Source organism: Amphibalanus amphitrite, unplaced genomic scaffold (assembly GCF_019059575.1).
Source record: "Amphibalanus amphitrite isolate SeventyFive unplaced genomic scaffold, NRLGWU_Aamphi_draft 000443F_arrow, whole genome shotgun sequence".
Lineage (NCBI taxonomy): Eukaryota > Metazoa > Arthropoda > Thecostraca > Balanomorpha > Balanidae > Amphibalanus > Amphibalanus amphitrite.
Window position 1 is genome coordinate 341,511 of NW_024881937.1, and position 24,291 is coordinate 365,801.

Genomic DNA, 24,291 nt, shown 5'->3' on the forward strand with positions numbered 1-24,291 from the left:
GGTCAGGGAGGGGGAACTCGTAGGAGCCACACGCTCAACTTTCGTTGTGTAGCAAAGGTGGGAAAAACCACGCCATTTGAAGGGGCACCGGTTGTTTTGCGACTCCTTCGTAAGAGGGAACGGTCATCGTAGAAGAGCCAGCGGCGCTTCTCGTGTGTCATGTGTTTTTTTACAGCCTGGATCTCAACATGTGATATGGCATTTGTTATATGAGGCGTGTGCGTGACGTATGTTTAATATGGATAGTACAAATTGAATGTCGGCAACTAGGAAGCTGTGATTTTGAAATGAATGCAGAGGCAGTTGTCTTTCCAATCAATACAGTACGTTTTTCTTATACACACAAGCGTATCGTGGTTGCTGTTGGTGTGGCTGAGCGTCGATGGCATGGGCGGATCCAGGAAATTCAGAGGAAGGACGAAGGTTGTTACATAAATGGCGTCTCTTACCTTTGTGTGGGTAGAGAAATCAGTGCGCTAGGTATCTCATGGGGATCTCACGAGGAATAGCATGACCCCGCGAACCCATCCCTTGATCCGCCACTGCGGAACGAAGCATTGTATTGTATATTGTATTAGCGAAGCATTCCAATGATGGATTAGTGTCAGCTTCTAGTCAATGACAATAGTAAAAACATATAAAACACAAGCACACACACGCATACACATTGTACTAAAATACCAAAAACGCTAGTCGTCTAACCAAAACCATTGGTTTGGCTAGTCACATATATGTCGAGGTTAAAAGTCGTAAAAACTCCGCTCTAGTTCGAGAGCCGGTGGTGGCAGGCGGCAGGCGATTCCAGGACGAGGCCGCTCGGTACGACAAGGCCCGGCGCGACATAGACAGCCGGTAAGCCGGCAGCTCCAGTACACCGGCACACGTTGCCCGCGTTGAGCGCTGCGACACAGCGGCTCGCCGAGTGAATAGGGAGCGGATCGCCTCCGGAGCGCAAGGGTCACTCAGCGCCCTGAACACAGTGGAGCAGTCACGGTGGACGACAAGATCAGCAATGTCATGCCAGCCGAGGGCTCTCAACACCGGTGAAATATGTTCAGAAACCCGCGCTCCGGAGACGACCCTAGCACCAAAATTCAGGATCTTCTGCACCTTATGTAAATGACAGCATCAATGGGGTATATAGAGAGCATCAAAGGAGCATCAATGTGGTGTATAGAGAGCATCAAATCAGCATCAATGGGGTATATAGAGAGCATCAATGGGGTATGTAGAGAGCATCAAAGGAGCATCAATGGGGTATATAGAGAGCATCAAAGGAGCATCAATGGGGTTTATAGCAAGCATCAAAGGAGCATCAATGGGGTATATAGAGAGCATCAAAGGAGCATAGATCGGGTTTATAGCAAGCATCAAAGGAGCATCAATGGGGTATATAGAGAGCATCAAAGGAGCATAGATCGGGTTTAGACGGAGCATCCGAACTATGCTAGGGGGCATCAAAGGGGCATAGAGGAGAATCAGGGAGAATACACTAGGCATTTCGTAAGAATAATGGAGGCATAACCAGATAATCATTTTGATTCCACTTAGCCATCCAACAGGCATATTAGGGTAATAATGTTGGGATATTGGGGGTATCTAAGGCCAAAAAGGTGCTACTTGAAGTATATTACGGGAATAATTGGGGTTTCGTTTTAGACCATTCTCCTAATATCACCCCCCCCCCCCCCCGGAATCATTTTAGTTTTCAGTGCAGCGGACTCTGACTCCAACTCCGGAGTCGAAGTCGGTAAGATTTTGGCGACTCCGACTCCGACTCCTGGCATAAGTATCGACTCGGGCCGACTCCGACCCGACTCCGCAACCTTACTTCGTTGGATCTTGATTGCTATTTTGTGGTGAACTGCAGTGTGTATCCGTGAGTAGGATGGCTCATGGCTGAGCCTACGTGCCATTTCGTCGGAGACCTATGACGAGTGAAATTTAAAGCCGAACTGTGAGTATCTAGTGGACATCAGACATGTGTTTATAACATATCACGAATAAAGACACACAACAGCAGACAGGTGTCTTTTGTCACCATTATTTATCTATAAACTAAACTTACCGCCGGTCGCGCCGTACCACGTGGAAGGACATCAGACGCTTCCTCATCTCACCTAGAGCCGGAGCGTCTTCTGCGTCTTCATCTCCGAGTGGCCCTCGCTGGGCTGACAGACTAAACGAGTACTTCGCGTCGGTCGGCCCGAGCGTGGCCGCCGCGCTGGAGGAGGCGCAGCGCGTGACCGAGCCGCTGCCGCCGCGGCCGCCTCGCGTGGTCAGCGGCGCTTTCCGCGTCCACCCCGTGACACTGTCAGAGCTGTCAGCTGCCGTGAAACGTATGTCAGCGTCTAATGCGAGTGGTGGTGACGGTATCACGATAGGTATGCTGCGCATGACTTTCCCAGTGATAGGCCCGCATTTGTTAAAGGTCATTAACTCGTCGCTGGTGTCTGGAAAGTTACCCGCCGACTGGAAAGTGGCTCATGTCATACCGTTGCATAAGTCTGGCTCGATGGATGACCCGTCTAACTATCGTCCGCTGTCGCTCCTGTCAACTGTCGCTAAGGTCGCTGAGAGTGTTGTTTGCGGTCAGCTGATGACTTACCTGCTCACGCACAATATTCTCTCCGAGGTGCAGCACGGCTTCCGGCCCGGCCGATCCACGGAGTCGGCGATGCTGGATACTGTCAGTTTTCTCATGGATGGTCTGGATGACGGTCTCATCGGTTCTCTCACGACCGCCGACACTAGCAAGGCTTTTGACAGTGTCCAGCATCCCCGGCTCCTGGAAAAGCTGGGCTGGTACGGTATTAGCGCACACTGGTTCCGTGACTGGTTGAGTGACAGGTGCCAGATGGTGCGGGGTGGTGAGGAGGTGAAGCCAATCACCCACGGCGTGATACAGGGATCACTTTTGGGACCGATCTTATTTTTGCTATTTTCAAACGATCTTGCGTCCTATGTCGACTCCAAAATAGTGATGTACGCCGATGACGTTCAGTTTTTACATCTAGCATCACCGAAGCGAATTTTAGAGCTCAAGACAGATACCGAATGTACTTTAGACATTGCGAGTCATTGGTTTGTTCAAAACTGCCTAAAAATCAACCCCAAAAAGACCGAACTGTTAGTTGTAAAATCACGTAGGAGGCAGCTTGACTTTGATTTTAATGTACTGTTTGGAGATGATGTTATTCAAACTTCCGCTAGCATTAAGGTATTGGGTGTAATTGTCGACTCTGGCTTGACCTTTGAGTCACATGTGACGGAGGTGATTCGCCGATGCTACGCCTCACTAGGAGGACTGTGTAAATCTTCGCGATGCTTACCGAAAGAAGTGAAGAAACTGATCGTTGAGATGCTGATCTTCCCCCACATCCGCTACTGTTTGTCGGTCTGGTCGGGCTGTGGCGTTGTTCAGCGTCGCCGCGTGCAGCGAGTTATTAATCACTGCGCACAGGTGGTTATGGGAGCGCGCCGCTCAGCACACGTGACTCCGCTGTTGGAGGAGCTCGGGTGGCCCCAGATAGACGAGCTTGTGGCGGAGAGTGACTGCGGTGTTGTTCACTACTTGGTTAACAATACCAGTGCGCCGAGGTGTCTCTCGGAGCGGCTCGAGCGCCGCAGTGACGTCTCTAGTAGAGACTCGTGCCACTGAGAGCGACCTGCTCCAGCTGCCGAAACCCCGCACCGAGGCGCGGCGGTTCTTCCGGTACCGCGCCGTTGCACGCTGGAACTCACTGGCCCTGGATGTGCGTGACAGTAAAACGTCTGCTGGGTGTCGCAGGCGCTTTAGGAAGGCGCTTTAGGCTCTTATAATGTGTGATACCACGTCATACGTGCTGTACTTTTTTTCCTTTAACATCTTTACCATTCAGCGTATATGTATTTATGTATTGACACTTGGACAGAATAGCCGTGAATATGGAGTTCCAAACGAAATAAATGATGATGATGATGATCGAATATTTATTCATAAATAACGCACAGCAATACCCAATAAAGTAACAATAGCGTGCTTGGTAGGTGCTGCCCAGGACACTAAAGAGGCGTGCTGCCATTGGCCTACCTACCTATATAACAGCAATCACATCACCACAAACTTCAATTGAATTGTCAGGGAACTTCTTGTTTCGAGAGTTATCATAACCAGGCAAAATGAAAATATTGCTGGAAGCCGACATCTTTGACAAAGTCTGTTCACCATTCTTCGTCACCCTTATAACGTACAATTTGTTACTAAATCGATCTTTTCGACTCACCCCACGAGTTACCGACAGCGCCCGTCTCATAGTCACATGCTTCGATGCTCTGACTGGCCTTGAAGAGCTCAGAGACGGATCCAGCACAGAGTTTATTTTGGGGGGGGGGGGGCAAACCATAACAATTTATCGATTCTTTCCATGCCTCGTACATAGGCGTAATGTTAAAATTATGCCGTTTGGGGGGGCAAATGCCCATTTTGCCCCCCCCCCTGGATCCGCCACTGGAAGAGCTGCTGCTTGTGAAGTGTGAACCCGTTCGACGCCGGGCCTTTCAGCTGCGATACCAGTGAGTAGGATGTCGTAGCGAGTGATGGCGTACGTCTCGGTGGCGGCCTCGGCCAGCACACAGACTGCAGCGCGAGACACGAGGAAGGCCGGCCCGGAGGCGTTCTCGGGTACCTCGCTGCCTGGAAGGACGCGTAAGACAGGTAGGACGACTGGCTGGGATCGCGCGTTACCGTTCTGCTGCCGTTCGTGATGTCGTACACTGCCGGTTCGTCCGGGTCAGGTCCTTGATGAACGTCTTCAGCAGCACCGGGTTCACGAACTCGTGCGTGGCGATCAGTGTGAAGTCAGCGAGCCGGCAGTACTCGATCGTCCAGTTGGGCAGCGCCAGACGCTTCACGCCGTCCGTGTACGGCTCGGCACTGACGTCCAAGAACCTTCCGATCACGACGTCGCCATGTTCCCCGGCCTCCTCTATGTTCTTCTCCAGCAAGGCGGCAGTGACGGAGTCCATGACGCACACGGCAGTCTGTGTCTTCTTGTCCAGCAGCTTCAGCCAGTTGTTGCGCACCCGGTCCGGCATTGTAACGTTTTGCGGATGAGAGAGAGAGAGAGAGAGAGAGAGAGAGAGAGAGAGAGAGAGGGAGAGAGAGAGAGAGAAAGAGAGAGAGAGAGAAAAAGAAAGAGAGAGAGAGAGAGAGAGAGAGAGAGAGAGAGAGAGAGAGAGAGAGAGAGAGAGAGAGAGAGAGAGAGAGAGACTGGGCCGATCAGCAGCTCCGTATCTGGCCCTCGTCAGGACACATGTCCGCAGTTGTCTCGAAGTCGGGTAGGAGGATGTCCCCTAATATACTGCTCACTCTGAACGGTGGGAGCTCTCCGCAGTCTCCGATCGCGGCTGCAGGCACAGAGGAACGACAGCATGGGCTCGAAGTCGAAATGGAAGCTGAGAGAAACTCTGTTACAATTATTTGATCAGCAAGGAAACTCCAAGGGTACGTAAGGCTGTAAAAAATGATGTGACCTTTCACGTTACCTGCGCCTACCTGTCTACTCATTGGCAATGAACTCAGCTGCAAATTTTTGTTTATGCTTGAGAATGTTGCAAAAGTATTTTAGGTAAATAGGTATCTGAAAATCTAACTGCACTGAAAACACTTTGGAAGAACGTTAAGAACGTACAGGGGTATTTAGACCCCTGTGGGGTAAAATGTTATGCCACCGTTTTTCAGAACCCCCATGGTTCTTCACGTAGACGGCTTTGCATTCTCATCAAAAGAACCCACACGATTCTTCCAAAGACTCTTATGAGGTTTAGGGTTTATAATAAGAGCGTTCTTAGCACCTAGATAAGAACCCCAAAGGGTCTGTGAAGAAGTCCCTGAGGTTTATAGGGAAACCACCCTGTGTTCTGAATATCGGTTGTAGAACCCTTTCAGTTCTATTGCAATACCGCAAAATCCCCGTTCATTCGTCTATTGAACCTCCCATGCATGGCTATCGACCTGCGCCGCACTGTAAAAAAAGTTTAGCATTTGGGGTACTAACGGCTGCTATTCGTAGCACCTTTTAGCGTCAAAAGAACCCTACGACGTATTTACAAAGAAGCATGGTGCTAATACTGTGCTAATGATAGCTAACATTCCCATCAAATATTATAAGTTTAGATCATCTATTCTTCTACTGAGCTTAACGTCTACTTCTGCTAGTACCCAGTCCATCAGTGAGTGCTCTTTCAAGCTGGATTTCTAATTAGAACCATTTTGAGTGTTTTAGAAGTTGGTAATGCTGAATATGGTGCTTACGTTAGTATCACAATAGAACCGGACATGCTTACAGAGGAAACAAATTTGAAATTGGCGCCAAAGAAAGTAGCTAAGGCCTGCTTTACAAATCTCTGGGAATCTTATCACCAGCCCTTTAGCACGTTTTGACGGCGCAGAGCGATATGCGCATGCGCGTGCCAGCTGTTTCCGGCCACGTGTTGCGCCATTTTAGTGGAGTCCGTTGGTCGTGGTGGGAGTGTGTGCACGTGCTCCGGTATATGAAGTGAAATGAAGTGAAGTGAAGTGCTCCGGGGCCCGGGCACATGCCACCGAGTGATAGCTCTGGAATGATAGCTTAAATCAGCTATTATCGGTGGAATCCGTCGTGCGTGGCATGGGAGTGCGTGCCCCTGCTCCGGGAGGCAGTGAGGTGGAGGGAAGTGCAGTGCAGCAGTGCAGTGAAGTGAAGTGAAGTGCTCCGGGGCCGGGTGGTACATGAGCATTTGCCACCGACACATGCCACCGACACCGACGTTGATCGACTTTGGTGAGTCTGACACGTTGTATCTTTTGACATTATCTTATATTGTTTAAGTGCTTCATATTCCGACTTTGGCAAACCGCGCTTCTTGGTCTGAAGGAAAGTTGTGTTGTTTGCGAAAATAGCTCCCAACAGAAAAAAAAAATCTTGGAACTGATCCAGTTTTTTTTTGCTCCAGGAATGGGGCCTGGTCAGTTCTTCCGTCGACTACCACTTACAATGGAGGACAACTACGACAACAACACGGGGTCTCCGGTTCCGTCTATCACTAAACGCCGTCTGGTCGTGGATGAGGTCGAACTTATGGCCATGAACGGAACGTCGGTTCAACGACCCCCCCCCCCCCGCCTCCCCCAGTCGATCTCGCGTTAATCGTCGGTCACTGCGAGTGTGCAGGTATATGAGCGACCTTTCGTTATTTCCCGTGCGTTTGTTTGTGTATATATTTACTTTTGTTTTTCATGCAGATGATATGAAGTGTTAATAAATGTTCCATTATTATTTCTTAATTTTATAATGTGTTGGATGCTTGAAAGATGCACTTACACCGGAATATTGCAGAATGCAAAACACAATCATTGAGACTTGTAGTTATCACTTATCTAGGATATAACCTTTTTTGCACGTCTTTTCGGCCTTACACAATTTCCTTTTTGGTAATTGATCAGTCTTTTTTGCAGTAACTAGTGAAAGCATGTGATGCTAAAGAAAGCAGTTTTTGCGAACTTTTCATGCAGCAGCTTTAACTAGTATAGATATTCTACTTTCAGCCCCAATGCTTTCGTTAGCATTATTCTACTTGTCGTGGGGTAACAATAGCGCTAAAACGGTTCATATGTGAGTACGGAAGGTACTAACTGCATGCTATTCTTAGCACCTTTTAAAGTTTAGCACCGCTAGGGTACTGAAAATTGGTCTAGCAGGTGTAGGGTACTACATTTAGTACACGGGTGCTAAACAAATATGGGTACTTATATTAGCACCTTGATACTAAACTAAATCTCAGTTAAGTACGAATAAAATGCTTAGCTTAGCACCGCCAGGGTACTGAAAATTAGTCAATTGAAAAGTACCTCTATGGTGCTAAACTTTTTTTACAGTGCGTCACATCTGCTGCGCAAAGACAGTATTTGATACACCTTAAAATGTATTACCTTCCTCTTTACTCTGAGCAATCAGCCTGCAAGTCTCCAGTCAGGAACAAGCCCGCAACCCGCCCATGCGATCAGCCCGCAACCAGCCCGCATTCAGCCTGCGATCAGCCTGCAGGAACGCTTTCCCCTCGGCCGTGTCACTTAACTTACACATCCAAGCCAAAGAACTCCAGAGCCTTTCGGGCATGTTTAATTATTCAGGTTGATTCCTTCACGCTCAGGGTTGCTTTCTGTACAAATATGAACACATTTTTAGCTTTAGCAAGTGGATGTTTTCCCAAACACAGTATGCGCTATCGCCCATGTCAGCAGCCGGGTGGCGATATCGCATTCTCCCAAATCACATACAGTTTCTCCTTCCACCACCAGCTTCAAGCCAGCGTTTTCGACGAAGTCGACGTCTCCGCGCGCCAGGACGCTCTCCTCAGACTCCAGGGCCTCAATCAGAGTGGAGATGGCCTCGTCCCCTAGAATGAAGAGTCGGGCGGATGCGTTATTCAACAGGCAGGGAGTTAAAGAAACTTAGATTGACTTCAGAGACCATGAGCCTACTCCAAAAATAAAATACCTAATGCACTTAACATATAAAGTGCAGCTAGATAAAATATTGCACTAATTAGCAAGAACATATGTTTATTAAAATCAGCCAAATTTACCTATACCTAAATCAGTTGACCCCAAAATGGCAAGCTTGAAGCTGATTCTATTCCTGATTTATCTTCATTTGGAAAATTTGTCTAAATACCACATGCATAATTTAAGCTATGGGCATTTATACAACATATAGATACTTACTGCATTGATAGGTCTTGCATATGAATTTTCTTCATCCAATGCATTCATCCATGCATTTGAAGAGCGCTGTGATATTGCTTATCATTGTCAATCACAAGTAATATAAATAATACACAACACTTGACAAGCCAAAAATTAACCTTATTTCAGTTCTTCAATATTCGATTACTTGCCATTCACCCAATCTTGCACCAGCCGCTCGTCACTGCACAAAGCGTGATCCAACGCGATCGAAAAATGGCGATCGCTTCCGGTGGACGCTAGAACGTGGTACCGCGGGCGTGGTCTTGATGAAAGCCATTACACTGATTAAACCACAACCCCTTCTTCTTAAACCCGATGCTAGTTCGTGCAAAACCTCCAAAGGGTTTATCTTTCGCGCGCTTTGTGTGACGTATATCACGTGACTAGGGAGAACGAAGAAGAACCGGTGTTGGTCGAGTTGAAGCCCCCTGGGGCCGCTAAGACTGCGCGCGAAGAAGCAGCACGTGTCTTCGGTCTATGTGAAACACTGTGTGTGTTCTTCATGAACCAGACGTTCTGCTTCGCCTCTAAGCCAGTTTACCCTAATACCCAAAAAACCTAAGTGTGGAATATTTTAAGATGCTTTTGCATTACGTTCTTTCAACTTGTTTTCAGTGTGTGCACTTGCAGCTGGTACCTAAACGAGTTAACTATTCATCGCTTCTTGAAAGGTCATGCATTTCACCGCCTGCGTATCACTGGCGGCGGAACACCTTCAATTAGGGGGGGGGGGCACTGCCAACTTTTGGTCCAATTCTTTCCATGCAACGCCCGTAGGGCTAATGTTAAAGTGCGTAAATCAAAGGGGGCGCGATGCCCCGGTGCCCCGTTTAATTTTGCCATTTTAACATTAACCCTATTTGCGTTACATGGAAAGAATGGGACAAAAAATCGGCAGTGCTCCCCCCCCCCTAATTGAAGGTGTTCCGCCGCCACTGAACTATACTCACGAATTACGTCCAGCTCGACTTCAATGACGTCATCTGGTGCTAGCGCCATGTGACACGTATACAGAGCAGCGTCGTCCATCCCCACACGGCGGATCCGTAGAGCCCAGTTCAAACCCTGTCGCAAGGTGCCGCCGATGAGCCGCTGTTGCAACCTAGCTGCTGTTCGAAAGCACGTTTAACTACATATGTACTTAGCTTCATAGAATATGGGCTACTGCGGCTCAAAGAAAGAAAGAAAACCTGTTATTTGAAAGCGCGTGTGCGTAAGATGTGCGCGTATGTGTGCAATGTGCATGCCCACAGAATGTCACGAAAAAACGAACACCCTTTGTACATACAGTGCACACAGATACATACACAATCTTTGCGCATGTGACATTCTGCAATCTAGATTCTTGTCTTTTTGTATGGATTGTGGAAACAGTTAGGTACAAAGACCAAAGCACACACTCCGAAGGTAAATAAATGATAAATTGTCCTCACATCCTCAGAGACATGGGCCTCGATTCGACTGTCATCTATGAATGTCCTGTTCTCAATGGCGATGAAGGTGTCTCCGTTCTTGAACCAGGCCACCTGCGCCGCGGGCAATCCGTCCAGCAATGTTAGTAAGATCAGTAGGAGCGAAAGTACAGTCAGTCCTGAAAGTACCACGCATCAGTGCGGTGGATCCCTCAAGCCCGACTGAGGAAGGGCTGCTAAATTTGAGAGTCACTGACCCAATGGACATCCCCAACCATCCAACAGGTCAATTGGATCGGTGACTCTCAAATTTAGCAGCCCTTCCTCGGTCGGGCTGGATACATCGCACCGATGCGTGGTACTTTCAAGACTGTCTGTGCACAACCACAGACATCCTGATTTGCCCTTCTGGGGCATAGTGTCTTTCGGAGACTGGCAGATACTGAACCTTTATCGTTTGGAAACCGCTTGGCTTTCAAATGATAGGTAAGCATAACGTCAATTGAAATACAAAGGTAGCAACAAGTGAGCGTAACTTGTATCAAACGATAAGGACGTGGTAAAATTATCGATGAATAAGCACGAGCTACAAAAAAAAATAGGCTTGGCCTGTACCAGAATCGCCCACAGAATCGGATGTCGTGCCGTCCCGTCGCCTCACTCACGATGAGGTTGCTGGACTCGACCCTGCAGTCGAGCTGGACGTCGTCGCCCCAGCGCACCACGACCACACTCCTGGTCGGCTGGCGGAACGGCCGCCGCGGCTCACCGCTCTCGGTCCTCCGGATCGGCGCCGCCTGGAACGGCGCCTCGGTCGTCCTCGTGTGGACGCGCGAAGGTGGTGGTGGTGGTGCCGGCTTGTAGGCCGACATAGCGACCCTCCGCAAATGGAAGAAACGGCGGGCTGAAACAGTAGGTTGGCACTAGACATTGTTACAAAACAAAGAATACTTGTCAATCATAAAGTTTCGAATAGACCTACCTAACGTCTGATAGGAAAACGTCTGGACGTTGGCATATAGGTACGGTCATTGTTGTAATGGTCATTGTAATAGATCGATGTGTAGTCTGTCTAACCTACCGGACATGACTAGGTACAGGTCTCGCGGGATTTAGCGGTAGGTTTTGCACCTATAAAATTTAGTGTACTTCAGGCTATATCTTCGTCGTCTTAAGGTTTTAACCCTCGCCGGACCTATTGGTTTTCTACATACGCGCCGGCCGAGGGAGGGGGGGGGGGGCGGGTAAGACCCCCCTCGCCGTTTCGCCCCTGGTGGAGCTAGCGCGTCGCGGAAAAAACGAGCGTGTGCGCCATTACGAGACGCAGAGATTGAAACCCGATTTTAAGGTCCTAGGTCAACCGGTGACCTCAGAGGTCAGGTCAAGTGCACCAAGGTACGGTTCAGTTTTTGGTGAATAACTTCGCAAAAAACGGCCGCAGAGCCGCGATTTTGGCAGCATCGTGTTCGCCTCGCTCAGGCGCGTCGAATGATATACTTTTTGTTTGGGTCAGGTCAACTTGGGGTGTTGACCTCAGGTCAAGGTCAGGTCAGCACCCCCAGGTCACGAAGTTGGTTGAAAGAGGTCATGTCGCATATCATTCGATTCGGCAGGTCCTCCTGAGTCCGGTGGTGGCTTCCCCGACTCGCTAGCTCAATTTGATCAAGAGTTATTGACGAAAAACTAATATGACCTTGATGACGTCATAAATGACGTCACGCAAGGTCAACATTGCAAAAGTGACGCATCTAACCTTGCAAGGAGTGCATCAAATCACGATTCTGTGTGCTTGAGATAGTTGGAGATCGTTCCCGGCGCCAGAATAGCAGTTTTCATTTTTCCCCATTGACTTATAATGGTGAGGTCACGAAAATGACCTGACCTCATATGACCTTTAGGAAAAATCCGAGATATACAAGTTGTGAGACTCATAATGGATACTAGATCCTGCAAGCTTCATTTCCCTGTGACATCTCCTCTGGCAGTGAGGGCGTTGCGAAGTTGCGACATCTGAAGACCGTGCAGAGGTTCACTTATGACGTCATAGGTCAGTAACCTGACCTGACCCAAAAATGCGGTTGGCGTCAAAAGATCCGGCTTGAATCAAAGGTCAGGTATGCCAAGTTCCAGCTCTCTATCACCAGCGTGTTCGGAGCTATCGCGAAAAAAACCCTATGGGGGGGGGGGGGGGGGCGGCACCCGCCCCCCCCCCCTCGGCCGGCGAGGGTTAAGTGTTAGAGATGCGATCGACTTGTTGGTTCACAAGCCGGCCATGATCGTGTAAAATGGCTTTATCGTAGATCGATTAGTTTCTGAGATATAGCCGGAAATGTAAATGTGCAAAACCTACCGCTTAACCCGGCACCGCCTGGGCTATTTCCGTAGTCCGTACCCACGACAGCCTGGGGGGGGGGTCGGATCCGACCCCCCCTGTTATCTCGAGAACCAATGGTCGTATCGAGCCCCGCGAGGCGGCGTTCGAAAGGTCTCTACGAGACCTTCCCAAAGCACTCTTAAAATTTTAAGATTGAGGTCAACTTTCGGGTCAAGGTCAGGTCAAAGGTCAAATTCAGGGGTTTTGCATGATTAGGCTTACGGACAGCGGAATCGATAGCTGCTGCTCGAAACTCACCACAAATGACCTCAAAGACCTAGTGAAGGTACCATGTGCGTATAGGGGTCATACTAAGTACGGGTCAAGGTCAGGTCAGGTCACGAAAGGTCACGGTTTTCACTTTCTGCTACATGGGCGTGCAACACATGTTTTATGGCTTATTTTTCACGCCAAATCCGATGGTAATGGTTATATGTGACCCCAAGTCACTGTGCTGGTGATAATTGTGCATTGATAGCATAAAAAAACGTTTATACCATACATAGCTAAACGAGGGCTAAGAAAAAAAGTCAATTTTTCAACTTTTTATTTTTGACATAAAAATGCACTTTTCTAGACGAACTTTGTCCAAGGAATCTAGTGGTGCCATTTGTTTTCACATGCGATGTTCAGAAGTGCCTCTAATTCGCGAAAATGCTTATGACGTCACCATGCCCTATGCATGTTGGAGGTATTTTTTACAATTTGGGGGTCAAAAATCAAGATAGAAAGTTGAAATTTGGGACATCTAATGTTCTAATAGAGCTCTATAACATATATTCCGGTTTTTTGAAAATTCTCAAAATTTTGGATTTTATTAGCTGTTTTCCAAAAATATAGTTTTTTGAATTTTTAGGGGTGAAAAACGCATTTTATGGAAAATCCGAGATAGCCATTTTGAAGAACTCGTTGAGCTGCGTCTTTTCATGTCCTTAATTTGCAATTTCCTTAAAACCTCGATTTTTGGCGATTTTTTAAACATTTACCATTTTTTGACTGAAAACGCCATGTAGTTACATCACTAAATCGCTATATCTCAAAAATTTTTGAAAATTTTTCTTGAAAATTGCACAGGAGACATCAAATTGATGGGGGAGAAGGTATGCCAAGTTTCAAGTTGATAGCGCAAGCGGTTCATGAGTTATTCAAGAAAAACGGAGGGGGGGGGTCGGATCCGACCCCCCCCCCAGGCGGTCGCGGGTTAATCTCGCCCGTACTCTGATCTCAATTACGGCCAACCTTTATTAGGTACGACGTTTTCCTTATAGGAGGTGTCAAATTAATTAAACTAATGGTACTGAAACATGTCAGTTTCGTGTCATTGTGTCACTTTCGCCGTCACTGGCTGGTCAAGAAAGGTGGTATTGAACGCTGCGGGAGGGCAAGCATACCCTCAAAAAAGTTTCTCCAAATACCAAAAATTAATCGTATTTCGATTCCTTACGCACTGCTGTGCAGCTAAACATAAACTTCTCTACATAAAAGTCTGATAGTTTTCGTTTTATTGCCCTTCCCCGCCCCTCCCCCCCATAAGAACGCATTTTTTTGTCGATTTCAGGCGCTTGCCACAAATGCCCCCCCCCACCCTTCTTCCCTGGATCCTGCAGTGAAGGCCGTCTGTTGCAGCGCCTGGAGCGGCGGATTTATCGTACCTGCATAACACCCACAGTTCCTTACAGTTATTCACATACATATACACTTGAAAAAGAAAATACTTCAACGCGTTTCCGTATCGACCACAATTTAATCATGTGTTCAGAAAATTAGCCAGATTCATATTTTGAAGATATAAGCCCACCGATGTAAAAAATGTCGCACTTGTCGGCATAAATGTACTTGAAGTGTTTACAAAACTAAACTGACGGAGTTTGTAGATGCAGCTGCCATCTATACATAATTCGGTGTGTGCGGTGCGATACTCGTCAGAAACGCAATCTCACGCGGTTTCGAATCGCCTATAACGTGAGGCCGTCATCTACGAGTCAATAGTGTCCGACAGAAGCCAGACAGGCAGTACTACCTACCATTAGACATGGTTCGATCCACCCGCTGATTTAGTCTTACGGTATCTTTTACGGTATCCAACTAAAGGTCACGGTGCCTGATAGCGTCGTGGCTATTGGCTATTGACTTTGGGAATATTACAGGCAAATCGGCAAGCAGTGAGTCGAGTCTTCTGTTACAATCACATAGAGACAGTGCATTTCTTTCTGTTAATTAATGAATGACAGGCTGACTGAATGAGTGACTGAATGCACTAATGAATTAATTGATCAATCGATGGATGAAATGAAACAATCTGGAGAAAATAATTGATGTTAGCAGTACTCACTTGTCATGTTTCAAGGAAATGGAATGTACGCCATATGCGTTGGTATGTAGGTACCTATGTGGGGGTATTAGGGTATTATAGGGTATTAAATTCTCTCAATGCGGTATAAAGTTGTACTTTCCATGCCTATCAAAATCGGTAAGCACTCGCCGGACCTAGGTATCGGGTTTCTGCACGCGCACTGCCCGAGGGGGTGGGGGTGGGGTTGACCCCTCGTGGTTTCGTTCCTAATCGAGCTAGAGCCTCGTAAAAAAAAAGATTGAACATGTTCACCATTTCAAGACGCAGCGACTGGTGCCTGATTTTAAGGCCTCAGTTCAACCGGCGACCTTTGAGGTCAGGCATATCCGGATCAGTAAAAATGGATTAGCTAATCCTGTATAGTTAGACACTTTATGAAAATTAAAATAAGAGATTAACTGTTTGTATATACCTAATACACTTTATCCTGTAAAGAAGAATTAAAAAAATATACACGATTTAAATTTGCTGATCCGGATCAGTGATGCCCATGGAAACGGGGTCATAGATAACATGAATCATGATTCATGTTATCTATGGGTCAGGTCAAGTGGCCCAAGGTATGTAAGCATGGGTAAGGTTTTTGGTCAGTTGCTCCGCCAAAAATAGTCGCAGAGCAGCGATTTCGGTATCACCGTGTTTGTGTTTGTCAGGCTCGTCGAAAATTATATCTTTTGCCTTGTTAAGGTCAACTTAGGGTGGTGACCTCGGCTCAAGGTCAAATAAAAGTCACTTAGGCAAACTGGTCAGAGGTTGTCATGCTGCACGTTATTTGATTCGGCAAATCTTCCATTGGTGGCTTTTCCGATTCGCTAGCCCAATTTAATCGAAAGTAGTATTGAAGAGAAACTGCAATGAACTTTGTGACGCTATGATTTATATAACGTTTCACAAGGTCAATAATGCCAAAGTGAAGCATAAGACCTTGCAAGAAGTGTATGACATGTGCTTGAGATAGTTTTATGTTATTTCTGGCCTTAAAACAGCAGTTTCCATTTCCCCATACTGGCTTACATCTACTCGTAATACTGATGTCACGTGACCGATGTGCTCCCAGGTGACCTTTAAGACAGACAAGTTGTGAGTAGCTGGATGTTTCCCTGTAAGTTTCGTGTTCCCATGCAAAAGGCTCCCTGGTGCTGAGGGCGTACCAAAGTTGCGATATTTTAGGACCGTGCAGAGGTTACTGACCTATGAGCTCATAGGTCAGTGCCATGTGTGAAGTGTGAATGCGGTTGGTGTCACAAGATCCCGCTTGAATCAAAGGTGCCAACTCGGAACATGCTGTCTTTTGCCAGCATGCTTCTAGCAAGCGCGGCAAACAACCGGGGGTGGCAGCTCTTTGGCCGGTGAGGGTTAAAGGGACCCTCCCACCTTAACATTAGATTTGAGTTGAGATAGCCAAAATGGGGTCCCTGGCTCACAATTACCGGTTTCGGCACTCACAACATCGAGAAATGCCTTAAATCGGAAATATTGAATTTCAAAATTGCAGCATTTTGATTCAGAGGGGCTAATGCATTGGAATACCCCTCTGAATGTATGACGTCAACGCAGATATCTAACGATTTTTAAATGTTTGACTAAAACGTTTTGTAGCACGCGGTGGCATATGCTGCTTTGCGCGCAACAAGTGCCGCACTTTCAGCTGCCAAACTATTGCTTCCAAATAAAGTCGCTAGGAACAGCGGAGATCCCAAAAAGTAAACAAAAGTAAAAGTCTAATATCTTGAAAACCGGTGAGTATTTTTCGGTGAAATTTGGTAGATATTCGTTTTCGCTCTTTCTGAACCGAGCGACATCACTTTCATGCCAATTCATAACCTTTTTTCAAGGTGGGAGGGTCCCTTTAAATCATAGACCCCTATGTATAGATATATTGTGGTCTATGGTTAAAAATGTTGTCATGTTCCATGGTATTGGTCGGTAAGAATTCAGTTTGCTGCTTCCCAATATCCTGATATTCACCTCACAATACTCGACAGAAACTGACCTTTATATGTAAAGCTCGGAGATTGACCTATCTACGACTCGAACACGAGTGAATCTATTCCTGAGAGCCCGCTGGCTGCGAGTGTTGTCTGCTCACCGCTGATGAGCTGCTGCTGAGCCGTCCAGGTGGTGCCGACACTGCTGACCGCCGCCAGCAGGAGGTAGAGCAGGCTGGCTGTCACGATGACCAGCGCCAGGCGGACAGCCAGTGCCGACATCGCGGGGCGGACACTCTGCGCGCCGTCACACACACCCAATCACACACACACACCCAATCACTATACCGCCTGTACTGCAGCCACATACAGAACACACAGCACACACAGCACACGCCCACAGCGCCGCGATTTAACCCTATTAGTGGCAGGGGGGGGGGGGGTGGCAGGGGGCTGTTTTCATCCACCCCTCAGGTTTTTCGGGGAATATCTCCGAAACCGCTGAAGCTACGATGCTGAAGTTTTCTGACTTTTCCTAAAACTAAATTGGGCACATTCCCTGAAAATTTTAAGTTCATAAATTTACCAGGGGCGGCTCCAGAGCACTGGGAATTGGGGGGTCCTATTCGTGAAGCGAGTCATTTGGGCGAAGATCACGATGCTGATGTATTATAACTGTATGCACCAGTTTTGCGAACAGTGAATGAAAGGTATCATGTGATAACATATACAAAGTTATTGTGCATCCTCTTTTGACACGTTTTTGCTATAATAGGCGGATCCAGGCGTCCAAAAAGGGGGGGGGGGGGGTTCATACTGAAATGTACAGTACCATTTGATGAGCGGTTTCGTAGTAGTTACATTGCCAGAAAGCAATCAAATGCACCATACCATGTATTTGTGAACACTTACAAGCGATATTTTCCCCTAAAATCGTAGGCGCGTCCAGGTGCTGAATATTGGGGAATAATTAGTAATTACATCTGTATCCGCCTATGATTTTTGAAAATGCATATTTTTAGGATCCACGTGAATTCCTGGTTCATTCTCTATCGATCGGGAAAAGTTGCGTTAAGATTGGTTCAGAAACCTGGCCGTGATAAACAGTCTAAAATGTATCTGCAATTTGCCCGTTTTTACCCCCCTCTACCCCCCTATCGACATTTTTTAATTTCTATTTTTTAGAAATGTAGATCACGTTGAGCGAAATCGAATGCCGTTTGAATTTTGAAAATCGGCCCGTTAGATCTCGAGATATCAGGGGGGTGGGTGGGTTCGTAAACAGCCCCCCCCCCTGCCACTAATAGGGGTAGCCAGGAGCCTGCCACTAATAGGGTTAACCCTCGCTGGCCCGGGGGATGCCCCGTCGAATGCCTGTATAATGTATATGATAGCTCCCGAGCGGCGAGCGCTTAGGGATAGCCGATAGAGCACGAAACTTTCAGTATCTTTCCCTCCATCATCCTGGTGGCATTTTCCGAAGTAAACAGTTTTTAGTTTTTACCTATGCTGCTAAAGCGGCTAGTGCTGTGTGTGTATATCACCTGATGCCTGCGACATATATACCTAATGCATACCTACATATACAAAAACATATCTATACATGCATTTGTAAAAAAAAAAACACACACACACACACACATGGACAGGCGATGTATCATTGACAGCAGTGGATAACTAGTCCGTACAGTCTTGGGCAGTGTCGGACACTGTATGTAGTCACTTGGAATCGGTATACCAAAAAGTTGGTATCCGATTAGCATCTCTACTGCACATACATACTCAGATTCACCCGATATGTAGGGGTAGCAGTGCACACTGCACGTATATACTCAGTACTCACCCGTCCAGTCAGGGGCAGCAGCGGAGTGGCCGTCTTGTCTTCACCCATCCCGCTCGCGCTGGTAAATACTGCGCCCGACCGACCAGCCGCTCAGGACTGGTCCTGCCCGAACACCGGACGCCCGACCGACCAGCCGCTCAGGACTGGTCCTGCCCGAACACCGGACGGCCGCAGCCCACCGATTCACCGTTACCCTACACCGCCTTGGGACGGTAATTATATAGGACACGGGGCCGACGCCACGGTCACATGGTCCACGGACGTCTGTTCGGAAATGACCACACGGTAGAAAACACACGGATCACGGATCACCGATCGGCGTGGTTTGAGACAATGGCCTCCTTGGGAACATAGTGATCGCTCAGGCATCGATATTCTGTCGCATGTGTCACTTCCACATGTATATTCACGACAAAATAGTATGAATGCGGGGACATTTTATTGAACGGTAGCAAGGCCAGTTACAATTGGGCATCATGATCAGTCTGGCTGGACCAAAGGTGGAAACATAAATAATAAAATATGACTTAAATAATAAAATATGAGACACGGCATCAGTCATAAAAGTACGCTAAATGCCCGATAAATCCACGTCTACATACACAAAGATCATCTACCATTTGTAGAACAAATAGCTGCATTTCTTAAAGAAGGCCTAGCTATCTCGCTGTAAACACGCATATCATATAAAGCTGTTAGACGCAATGAGTAAATCTGAGCGACGTCAGTGGCATAACGTCCCGCAAGGAAATTGCACGAGACGGCATTTCGTGTGATAGGCTCAGTCCAAGCGTAGGCTCCGTCCAAGCGCGTAGGTACGGTCACACGTATCATGCTTACGACTGGACGTGTTATGTGCCATTGTACATTGTGTATAGGTAAGAGTACACATACACAAGCGTGAGAACTGAGGGCCTTCAATGAATTAATTATATGAGTGCGATTTATCATTTCCACTCGGCCAATGTAAGTGGTACTACTGTAGATTCTCTTATCATATGTGGAACAAAATTAGACAGAAACAGCTACTCGTTGATAGCAGTTAGCAATCGATAGCACTAACGGATGCACCGTGTAGCGCAGATGGCTATACCAGGTAGTGCAGCACTTAGGTAGCATCACCGGCTACACTAGGTAGCAGTACTGGTAGCTCAAACGGCTACACCAGGTGGCAGTTAGCATTAAGGTAACACAAACTTCTACCAACACCAGGTGGCAGTTAGCACTAAGGTGTCAGAAACGTCTATCTACACCAGGTAGCAGCACTGGTAACACCGGCAGCTACACCAGGTAGCAGTAGGTACTATATAGTAGCATCAACACTAACAGCTGTCACGTAGCTGTAAGCACTTGGTGAAAAACTTTTACCTACACCAGGCAGCAGTTAGCACTAGGTAGCACTGACGGCTACACCAGGCAGCAGTTAGCACTAGGTAGCACCGACGGCTACACCAGGCAGCAGTTAGCACTAGGTAGCACCGACGGCTACACCAGGTAGCAGCACCTGATGCCGGTCCACTTTGGTGACCGGTCGTCTCGAAAGTTGATGCCCACCATGGCGCCCATACGGGGAGTCCCATCGGGGCACTGGACGGGCCACCTGTAACCAGATAGGGTCGTTGCAAACTCCCTAGACAACCAGTTAGTTTGTAGTGACCCTAGGGTCGTTGCAAACTCCCTGGACAGTCATTTAGTTTGCAACGACCCTAGGGTCGTTGCAAACTAACGGATTTCGTCGTTGCAAACTAACGGATTTCTCATACTCTTGTAAGTTGTAACATATATGTAAACCTTACAGGGCCACAGACGATGGCGCCCTGCCCATGTGCGAGAATTATACCTAATAAAACGTGAAATATCATAATCGCATAGCGGACATTTCAGGTACCTACTATTCCGTACGAGTATCGAACGATACCGGTCAGCTAACCAACTCACGCCTGAGTTAACTGTAATGGTTTACACTATAAAGTGAATTTTGAGAAAAAAAATCAAAACTAAATTTAAAAATGGTCGACATACCCAAAGCAGAACTTGATCAAATTGGGAAAAAGTGCAAAACTACAGAAGCAATATAAGCTGTACTACTTTTTTGTGCAGGTATTCATGCGTTGACTAACAAAAATGACCGGCTTTTTCCATCTACTTTACACAAATACAGGGTGTTTCTACAGAAAAGGAACGTCACGCCGTGCCGCCGGTGGGGAGTTTTTCCAGTGTAACTCTGGGGTAGGGCGTTTTCCCAGGGAGCCGAGGCATGGGGTATTTCTCCTGGGAACAGTGGCGGCGAAGCGCCTTTAATTTTAAGGGGAGGGGCACTGCACCGACTTTTGGTCCCGATCTTACCATGCAACGCCCATAGGGCTAATGTTAAAATGCCAAAATCAAAGGGGGCACGGTGCCCCGGTGCCCCCAGCTCGTTCCGCCGCCTATGCCTGGGAAGGGCATTTCCATCCGCTCTCTGCGCACTTACGTGAGCTGAGGGTCCAGCTCGCCACTCTGCATCTCCTCCGTGATGGTCAAGTCAGTGCAGTTGTCAGACACAGAGGTACCGCTGACGTCGCTACACGTCATTCGGATGACGTCTTGTGTGTAGTAGGTCGACGAGCCGAGCCCCGTGATCACTTGGTTGGCGCCGCAGTTTTGGAACACATCCTGAGGAGCGGGGGATGACGTTGGAGGTGCAAACACAATGATACTTTTGTTTGTAAAATGTCTGCCGGCAATTATAAATCCCCAAAACCGCTGAAGACGCAATGCGGAAAGCTTCTAAAAAGCTGTTTTAGATGAGAGTGACATTATTACTCTTACTAGTTAAAGCATGAATGCACTTGGCAGATCCAAGGGGTGGCATCGATGCCCCTCTCGCAGCGCCCGAAATCGATGAAAATTTGCCCTTTTTTTAGAAAATGAAAGAATACCTACTAAACAAGTTTCAAAACGAGTATGTTAAACTACACAGTAGTGCATAAGGAAGGAAAATCCGATAAGTTTTTTTCTTGGAATTTCAAGAAACTCTCGGGGGCATGCTCCTCGCAGCGTCCGAGACTGCTTTTCTGGATCGCATGAATATGCAAAAATGAGACGATCTTTTATTCGGAATATATAACTTAATGCCATTCGCCACCTCCTTATCCTTAGTCCTTCATTCGCCCTCAGCAGTTTAAAAAACGTTGCTGACGGTATTTCTTTACTCTTACCGTCTGCGCTGTGATGGTGACAATATGGTCCGGTCCAACCATAATGTTGGCGAAGGACGCGCACTTTATGGTGTCGAGATCCTGCCGAAACCCAATCGAGGTTATTGGCGGTAGGCACATAGGCAAGCTATTTCGTCCGCCGGCCTTTATACATAGTCGGACTCGGATTACATATTATGTCGGATTTTAAGCTTGTATACACTTTCCGTAATAATAATAATACACTTTCCGTGTACAACTAAATACGGCGCGATACGAACAGTAGGAATGACCCTGGGAATGACCAAAACGTCAAGAATCAAAATAAAGAGTAAGATGATATATTCTGCTGGCAAGTCTTGAAGACATTGCAGCTTCACATGGCACATGCGCTTTTCATTAAGGCGATTTATAAAGCGTTAAAGGGACTATCCCACCTTTAACATGGGGTTTGAGTTGAGATAGCCAAGTTTGCGGCGAGGTTCAGAAACCACTATCTATCTAGGTTGCAACCCCTGCGGCCTCTTGGTGTTGAAGAAATTCGTTCCCTTCATTTGAATATGGGCCTTGCGCAAGGCCCTATCTTCAACATGGAGCGGCCGTTAGTGTGACGTCACCTCGTTTAGTCATTCTGATTTAAATGGGTTTGTTCGTTGAAAAATCGCTTAAAACTTGGTCTGAACTTTGTTGTGGTGCCTACAGAGTAAAAAGAATCAGCTTTATGACAGTAATGTGGCCTGGGGAAGGAGGTAATTTTGGGCTGTGACGTCACATATTTGAAAGTTTGTGTTTGGAATATGGGAAGCCTAAGATGTTTGATGAAAAATAAATGCCAGAACCGTGTTCCTGGTCATCCAATCTATAAAGTCGGGCACAATTTAACTGGTTTTAACAACATTTTAGAAGGTGGGATAGTCCCTTTAAGACAGGCTTTAAAAAACTTCGACCAAAGCCGTAATGACAACTAGCATTAGCCGTAAGCCGCTGCAATGACGACAGACATTGTAACAGGAGAGACAGGAGACCATCCCATGGAGCTTTCATGACGAGTGCCATTATGTGCCGTTGCTAATTCGTAGGCAGTTATTTATATCTATTCATAGATGCATGTTCTTATCATCAACGCTTCGCTCTCTCGCTTGGATCGCCGAATCAGGAGCATTCGATCTCAGAAACAACACTTTGGATGCCAGAAACGAATATCAGTGAAATAACGTCGGGTGCAATCATATGCAGAAGTCGTTATTTCTTACCACAAAGCCATCGTTATCCTGAATGCCGACCATCATGTTGTTGTAGTAGTCTGAGTTTCGATGGTTGCAGTCCACCATTGAGAATTCCCCAGAGAAGTCGCTGTCCGTTTCCACAATCAATCCGCTGCTGAGCGTCGGCAGTACTATCGGCAGAAAAAAGATAAATAGTCAAATAGCATACCGTCTATCGATACAACTACGCAATGCAATTAGTGTATAATGTAGATGCCGACTTATATCTTGTTATGGTCCCTCGATTCATGCACCGCCTCTGACTGCGCTGCCTGGGCGTCAGAGCCATTTTCCCCGATATATCGACATACCATGGTCGAAAAGAATCCATGGTATTCCTTCATCCATGAACATACCTACCGTCAGCCGTTCTGAGACATCACTAAAGATCACATCAGGGACTAAGAAAAGTCACCGTCCTGATCAGACCGCCCAACACTATACAGGTACAGCCCACCGCTAAAGTAATGTGTGGTTTTACCAATCTCAACGGATGGCTTTGACCGACGATTTTTAAATGCGGACTGATTGAAAAGAAGACGTCAATAGATAAAGTTGTAGCTGCAAGGGTGAAGATACATGTAAGCTACATTTAAAGTCTCGTTGCAGTATGGACATCGTTCCTAGGCTTCAGAAGCAGAACATACCCATGACTGAAACCACACATTACTTCTGCTGTGGACTGTACATCTACGGATACCAGCGTCCTGTGCACTTTCTCTCTCTCTCTTCTCTCTCTCTCTCTCTCTCTCTCTCTCTCTCTCTCTCTCTCTCTCTCTCTCTCTCTCTCTCTTTCTCTCTCTCCTCCCTCTCTCCTCTCTCTCTCTCTATCTCCCTTTCCCTTCCTCTCTCTATCCCTCTCTAGCTCTCTCTTTCTCTCTCTCTCTCTCTCTCGCTCTCTCTCTCTCTCTCTCTCTCTCTCTCTCTCTCTCTCTCTCTGTCTCTCCCTCCCTCGCTCTCCAGTCTCCATATGCCTCACTACATACCTGAGCAGGCCGAACTGACCAGGATGACGTGCCCCGCCTCGCCCTCCTCCCCGGCTGCAGTCTCCATGGGCGGACTCCCTGCGCTCCTGACACACATTCCCTGGGCGGTACCCACGTGAAGCACACACGTGCCGCCAGGTCGGAAGGTAAACCCACCACAGGGCAGCGTCCTGGTGAGTGA

General features: G+C 47.3%; 2 protein-coding genes across 2 annotated transcripts; both read right to left on the reverse strand.

Annotated features, from left to right (window-relative positions):
• Positions 1-5,127: 5,127 nt before the first annotated feature.
• Positions 5,128-11,080, reverse strand: LOC122391531. Its single transcript, XM_043385558.1, has 4 exons — positions 10,848-11,080; positions 10,204-10,296; positions 9,721-9,835; positions 5,128-5,388 (listed from the first exon to the last, which is right to left on the reverse strand). Exons 1-4 carry the CDS (start codon positions 11,052-11,054, stop codon positions 5,261-5,263), a joined length of 543 nt encoding a protein of 180 aa, XP_043241493.1. The 5' UTR covers positions 11,055-11,080; the 3' UTR covers positions 5,128-5,260.
• Positions 11,081-19,099: 8,019 nt separating this feature from the next.
• LOC122391532 lies at positions 19,100-23,249 on the reverse strand. The gene is made up of 4 exons (XM_043385559.1): positions 23,113-23,249; positions 21,881-21,961; positions 21,154-21,335; positions 19,100-20,280 (listed from the first exon to the last, which is right to left on the reverse strand). Exons 1-4 carry the CDS (start codon positions 23,188-23,190, stop codon positions 20,166-20,168), a joined length of 456 nt encoding a protein of 151 aa, XP_043241494.1. The 5' UTR covers positions 23,191-23,249; the 3' UTR covers positions 19,100-20,165.
• Between the last annotated feature and the right edge of the window lie 1,042 nt (positions 23,250-24,291).